This window comes from Chrysemys picta, chromosome 9 (genome assembly GCF_011386835.1).
Source record: "Chrysemys picta bellii isolate R12L10 chromosome 9, ASM1138683v2, whole genome shotgun sequence".
Lineage (NCBI taxonomy): Eukaryota > Metazoa > Chordata > Testudines > Emydidae > Chrysemys > Chrysemys picta.
Window position 1 is genome coordinate 61,882,547 of NC_088799.1, and position 6,823 is coordinate 61,889,369.

The 6,823-nt window shown below is 56.8% G+C and overlaps 1 protein-coding gene across 1 annotated transcript; it reads left to right on the plus strand.

Annotated features, from left to right (window-relative positions):
• Positions 1 to 823: 823 nt before the first annotated feature.
• RAB33A (RAB33A, member RAS oncogene family) lies at positions 824 to 6,342 on the plus strand. The gene is made up of 2 exons (XM_005310927.5): positions 824 to 1,248; positions 5,769 to 6,342. The coding sequence occupies exons 1-2, from the start codon at positions 943 to 945 to the stop codon at positions 6,222 to 6,224; spliced, it is 762 nt and encodes a 253-aa protein (XP_005310984.2). The 5' UTR covers positions 824 to 942; the 3' UTR covers positions 6,225 to 6,342.
• Positions 6,343 to 6,823: the final 481 nt, after the last annotated feature.

Below are 6,823 nucleotides of genomic sequence, written 5' to 3' on the forward strand. Positions count from 1 at the left end.
CAGGGCCGGCTCTAGGCACCAGCAAACCAAGCATGTGCTTGGGGCAGCACATTTTCAGGGGCAGCATTTTTTTTTTTTTTTGCTTAGGGTGGCCTAGAGCCAACCCTGCCAGCAGCAGCGTGGGGGGGGCACCCTGGGACCGCTGTGGTTCATGTCGGGGAGCAACGCCAGCACCTTGTGGCTGGGTTGAGCGGGCTCCAAGCGTGGGACACTCGGGCTGGGGGCCACCGGGTGGGGGAAGCTGCCTGCAGGTGCCGCAAGGCGGCCACCCCCCAGTGCCGCAGCCGGGGCTGGGCAAAGCGGTCTGAGCTGCCTAGGGACTGCAGCAGGGTGGCCAGGAGCAGCAGCAGCAGCGGGGCCATAGTGGGGACCGGTGCCCGGGGCGCTGCCATGGGGGGCCTGCGTCCCGCTCTCCAGGGCTTTGCTCCCTCTGGGGCTACCCTGCCCCAGCTCCTCAGTCCCCTGCCGGGGCGGTCCCCCTGCTCTGCCCTCCTGGATCCCGGCCGCTCCTGGAGGCAGGAGCCCTGGCTGGAAGGACCCTGGGCTGAGGCGCGGCCCGGGAGCCCTGCTGCTTACTCCAACCCTACCAGCGCTGGACTGGCTAGAAGCGAGGGGGGAGCGGGCGGAGTCAGCACTGGTGGGGGGGAGCCCAGAGCTGGGGAGGCAGGAGTGTGTGGGGGGAAGCCAAAATTTTTTTTGCTTGGGGCGGCAAAAAACCTAGAGCCGGCCCTGGACAGAGGCCCGGGCAAGGCACAGGCGGGGGCGTGGCAGTCCGCGCCCGGGGCTGCCCCTTGCTCCGCTGGCGAGTAGCCAGGGCCTGGTGCCCCGGGTGCCAGGCTGCTGGCCCGCAGGCAGGCGCTGCGGGAACACGTGGGTCGGGCGAGCCCCGCGGCCGGCCCCACCCGCCAGCCGGCCAGGGGGAGGGTCTCCGCCGCGCTGAATATGCATCAGCCACCTGATCCGCCACGCTCGGCAGCTGCCTCCTGCCTTTGTGTGTGGGCCGCCGCCCGGCTCCGCGCAGCGCCCGGCATGCAGCCCTCCGGGCCGGCCGCCGCCGAGCTGGACGCCTCACTGGAGCAGTACCTGCGGGTCCGCATCTTCAAAATCATCGTCATCGGCGACTCCAACGTGGGCAAAACCTGCCTGACCTTCCGCTTCTGCGGGGGCGCCTTCCCCGCCAGCACCGAGGCCACCATCGGCGTGGACTTCAGGGAGAAGACGGTGGAGATCGAGGGAGAGAAAATCAAGGTCGCGGGAGAAGCGGGGAGGAATGGGGAGGGGGATGGGGAAGCAGGGAGCATGGGGGGAGCAGCAGGGGCAGTAAAGGAGGAGGGAATTGGGGGAACAGAGCAGTGGGGGAGGCGGGGAATGGGGAGCAGGGGCAGTGAGGAAGGAGGGAATTGGCGGGTTGGGGTGGTGAGAGGAGAAGCAGGGGGCAGTGGGGGATGGGAATGAGGGAACGGGGGATGGCGTTGGATGGGAGTTGGGGAATGGGGGAGCAGGGCGTAGTCGTAGATGGAGAGTGGGGAAATGGGAGAAGCAGGGGGCAGTGAGGGAGGATGGAACTGTGGGGATGGTGTGGTGGTAAGAGATGGAGTCAGACGGGATGGGGGAGCAGAGGGCATTGGGGGGAATGGAGGAGGAGGGGATGGGGCAGTGAGGGATGGAGAGTGGGGAATGAGGGAGCAGGGGGTGGTGGCAAATGGGGAGTGGGGGAATGGAGAAGCAGGGGCAGCGAAGGAGGAGGGAATTGGGGGTTAGGGTAGTGGGGGATGGGAAGCAGAGCGTAGTGGCGATGGGAGCAGGGGAAAATGGGGAAGTGGGGGGTAGTGGTAGATGGGGATTGGGGGGAATGGAGGAGCAGGGGCAGCAAGGGAGGAGGGGATGGGGGGCGGTGAGGGATGGGGAGTGAGGGGATTGGTAAGGATGTGGGGGAACAGGTAGAGAACAAGCAGGAGGTTGGTGACACAGGAAGGCATGGGGCAGAGAGAGGGGGATGCTGGAGAACAGGTGGGGTTGGTGAGGTACAAGGAAATGGGGGCACAGCACCGGCAGCAGAGGGAGAGAAGGGGAACAAAGAGAGTGATAGGGGGGCACTACAGGTGTGAAACATCCAGTGTGTGCATAGGCCAAAGAGCAGGTGTGGGTATAGGAAGGGGCAGAAGGGTGGAGGTGTGTGGCGAGAGGGCTGGAGGTTGGCTGGGGTGTGTGTGAGAGAAATGGAGCGGGGAGCTAGGTGGTCAGAGAGTTATGGGGGTAGTGGAGGTTGATGAGGTATGTGGGGGTGTCAAGGTATGAAAGTGTCATGGGGATGAGGGCATCTGCTAGGGGGGCAGTGAGATAGGAGGTCATGAGTGGAGAGGGGGACAGAGGTGGAGAGTTAGAGCAGGGGCAGTAAGGTGCAAAGGCATTGGGGTGGCAAGGGCATGTGGGAGAGCAGCGAGTGGAGCAGCAAGTTATAGGGGTGGGGGCTACAAGGGCACTGGAGGGCAGGAGGGGTTGTGGGCAGGGGAGTGGAGATTGGTACAAGGGCACTGAAGGGCAGGAGGGGGCGGGGAGGTATGAGAGCAGGTGAGGGGAGAGGTGTAGGAGGGCACTGGAGGGGACGGGGGGCTACGAGGGCATTGGAGGGGTGCTACGAGGTCATCCAGGGGATTGGGAGGTCTGAAGCCATTGGTGAAGCATTGTGTGGGGTGGGGGGCAGGGAGGTACAAGTGGATGAGAGCGGTTGAGGGAGAGGGAACTATGAAGACATGGGGGGGCTGGGGAGGGGAGAGGTACAGGAGGGCAGGAGATGTATGAGGGTTTGGTAGGGAGGGAGCATGCTGGTAGGTGGGGAGGGGCAGAGAGTACTGGAGGTGCTGAGGTATGAGGGCATTGGGAAAGTGGGGGCCATGTACCAGCCCCCTGGGAGGTTCCAAGGTCTGTGGAGAAGGAGGAGGTGAGAATGCTGTGGAAAGGTCCAGTATGCCCAGATTTGGATCAAGAGAGCTGTGTGGGGGAGTGATAGTGAGTACTTGTAGGAAGGAGCTGGTAGATGCTCCAGACCCTGCCACTGAGGAAGGTGGGGCTTTGTGGAGCTGGGGTGTAGGCCCAGGAAAGGGCAGTTTGCAGAGCAGAGCTGTGGACCCAGCCACTTGCTGTGACTGTGGCTCGAGGCCTACGGCAGGGTTAGTTGCTGCAGCTTGTGCATGGGACTGGCAGCCCAGTAGGATGCTCCTTGCTGTGTCTGTCTTTAATGGCTACGCTGGGAACAGGCCTCGAGCAGCTGGCTCTGTGTGGGTGCCAATCCCCTTTTCTTGCAGCTTGCACCAAACTTTCTCCATAGGAGATGACCATTTCACTATCACAACCCCAAATATTCCAAAATCACATGCCAGGCCCCCAAATCATGAGAATTTAAAATCTTGAATGCTTTTTTGTTTGTTTGTTTTTTTGACTCCTGGTTTCTGAGCTTTTAGGCTGCACTCAGGTGTTTTCAGAATTTCCTTTGCAAATGTGTGGGCTAGAAACTACCTTTTTAAATGAAAGCTGAGATTCTGCAAAATGTTAACTCGTCTCGAGTCCACATCCATACGGTATGTGGACTGGATCTGGCTGCCTGCCCAGGGGGTTGACTCTGGTAATCCAAGCTCTATGGTTAAGGCTGGTAAACTTTGATTTGATGGGTAAGGTAACAGAGAGCAAGGGAAGATTGGTAGGCTTGGCATGCTGCAGCGGGAGTGACCCCTGGAGGCTGAGCAGTCTGAGGGCTTCTGAAGGGGGAACAGCAGTGCAGCCAACTCTGAAAGGCTCAGAAACCAGGCGAGAGTCAACCACTGAGCTGTTGTGTCCCTCTCTCTGGCCTGAGTATTTAATTAGTTATACAAAGTGAAACACTCCAACAGGAGACACTCTATAGCCCAGTGGTCAGGATGCCCACCTGAGATGTGGGAGACCCAGGTCTCTGCTTCTAATTGGGCAGAGCAGACATTTGAACCTGGGCCTCCCATCTCCCTGAGGGAGTGCTCTGCCCACTGGACTGTGGGCTGTTCCTGGCTGCTCTGCATCTCAGTTTGACTGGTCCATCCTGACCCAGGGAACCATTTCAGTGGTGATAAAACGGCATCTTTCGACAGGAAAAAGCTTGGTCAAAATGTTTGCAGTCAGCTTTGTTCCTGAGCCCTGTGTTCTTGCTAGTGCAACTTACACCCCATGTTGGCCTGAAGCCAGTGTTGCTGCTCCAGGCCTGGGAAGTGTCCAGCCTGCTGTTCTCCCCTAGCTGCTTACACTTGAGCAGTGAGGGGAGATGGGTTAGTAGCCCAGGCTAACCTCCTGTCAGAGGGGAAAAGTGAGGCTTAGGTAGCCTGAAAAGAGGGGGTGTGAGAGGGTGGGGACAGAAGGGTCTGAAGGACAATGAGCCCAGAGCAGCCCCTCCTTTTCATGCCGTCCCCGTGATTCGAGTGCAAGGGGGAACTGAATGGCAGAGAAATGAGGAACAAATATGCTTGCTTTCTGCCAGTGTGTGCCCAGCTTGAGACTCCCCTGCTGCAGATATTGGCACTGGGTTGACAAGGCAGCCAGATGGTTTCAGCATCAGTCTGCAGCTATTGCAGCTTTAAAAAAGAAATAATCAAATCCCAGGCTTCAGGGTGCACCTGCAGGGGTCGGGAAGGAATTCTACTATTTCTTCCCCCTCCAGATTCATCACTGTACAATTGTCTGGGTGCATTACAGGGTTCTTCACGTCTTCTGCAATAGGATGCTGGCGGCAGGGCTGTCCCTAGGGGGGTGTGGGGCCTGGGACAAATCAGCCTCCCTGCTAGTCTCCTCGCTGTGCGCCCACCCCCTCAAACTGCCTGTCGCTCTTGTCCTTGCTGACTCCTCGCCATCTGTCCAGGGTGCACCCCCATCCATCGCTCTCCTCCTCCCCCCCACCTCCTCGCCCACCACTTGCATCCCCGCTAGTCTCCTCGCCGTCCATCTGCTGCATGGCTCCCCCCCATCCGCCGCTCTCCTCCTTATCCGCCCTTCGCCTCCCCGTTCACGTTCTTACCCCACTCACTTCACCTGACTATCGGGACAAATGGCATAAATCTGTCGGGACGTGGGACAAAGGGCTAAATATTGGGACAGTCCCGATTTTATTGAAGCATGGGGCCCCTCAAAGCATGGGGCTTGGGGTGGTTGCCCCAATTCGCCCTACCCAAGGGACGGCTCTGGCTGGTGGAGGTGGAGTAATGCCTGGTCTGGTGTTGAAATGCCTCTGAAGTGCCAGGTGTTTTATGCACATTATTGCTGTGGTGAAGATGGCAATGAAATATGGTTAGAAGAGGAAACTCTCTCTTAAAAAGCAGCTCACAGGACCTACCAGATAGGTGCTAAGCAAGAGTGATTGAATCCCAGACAACCACTTTGCCTGGAGCAAACCATGCTCAGTACAAGGACAAAGGAATCCAAGGCTTCTGGGCCAGAGTACAGGGACCATTTGCAGGTAAAGCAAAGGGCTGCCCAGGGAGGGACTTCTCTCAAAATGTGCTGGACTCAGCAGTGTCAGCTGAGGTGAAGGGGAATTAGCTATGTGGAGCTCTGCAGTTGTCTAGCCTCACTAATCAAGCTGAACAAGGGTTATGTACATATTGAGAATGATATAGACTGGGAGGAAATGCCCTAAGTCTCTGTGCCCCCAGCTTCTCCAAACAAGAAACTGCCTGTTCCCGGGACCCAAGGCCTGCGTGGGGGTGGGCTACATCTTGGCTGCCTCAGGCACACTGTGCTTTGTTTTCTAGGTGCAGGTCTGGGACACAGCTGGCCAGGAGCGGTTCCGGAAGAGCATGGTAGAACACTATTACCGCAATGTGCATGCCGTCATCTTTGTCTATGATGTCACTAAGATGGCTTCCTTCACCAATCTTAAGATGTGGATTGAGGAATGCAATGGGCATGCTGTGCCCCCTTTCGTCCCCAAGGTGCTTGTTGGGAACAAGTGTGACTTACGAGAACAAATTCAGGTGCCATCCAGCGTGGCCCTGAAATTCGCTGATGCTCACAACATGCTTTTGTTTGAAACGTCAGCCAAGGACCCCAAAGAGAGTCAGAATGTGGAGTCGATTTTCATGTGCCTGGCTTGCAGGTTGAAGGCCCAGAAGTCCCTGCTCTATCGGGATATGGAGAGGCAGCAGGGAAAAGTGCAGAAACTGGAGTTCACACAAGACGCTAACAATAAAAATGTCTGCCCCTGCTGAACGGAGGCTGTGCATTCTAGGTTAATATTGTGGGGGGAGGGTTTTGTGCCTGTATAAGACTGACACCTGCTTGTTTCACTATAAATTAATGTTAACAAAATAAAATTTGTATCACTGATGTCTGCTTTGAGTCTTTCTTTGCTTATCAACAGGGGATTCAGAGTAATTATATGCTTGTAGAAATGGGGTCTTGGCTCTCAGCAAAGCCTCAGGCTGGCTGGCTGTTCATCTCACTGTGTAAAAGATTAACCGTAGGTAAAGTTTAAAGGGCATGTTGCTGTCATGCCCTGAGACTTGATTCCTTGATGCTTTGGTGAGAGGGATCCTTGTAGCTGTTCTACAACAGCTGAATGCCCTCTCTGTGCAGGACAGGCTGACTTGCACGTATTGCTCTGCCTAGGATTCCTGTCAGGATAAAATCTTCAGCTTCTTTCTGGTTCTGCATGACATTTTGATTAAAAAACAAACAAACAAAAAACTAGAATGATAGTGACATTAAGAACAGCCCTAGGGCAGAGGGAAAGTGGCATTCTGCTCTTTAGCAGTCAGTTTCAGTTGGCCTGACCAGCCCAGTGTACCCCAACTCACTATTGTTACTA

What these genes read in the sequence shown, in the direction of transcription:
- RAB33A (XM_005310927.5), top strand. Translation starts at nt 943, where the DNA reads ATGCATCAGCCACCTGATCCGCCACGCTCGGCAGCTGCCTCCTGCCTT. An exon ending in TCGAGGGAGAGAAAATCAAG is followed by an intron (nt 1,249 to 5,768) that starts GTCGCGGGAGAA and finishes TTTGTTTTCTAG; the next exon opens with GTGCAGGTCTGGGACACAGC.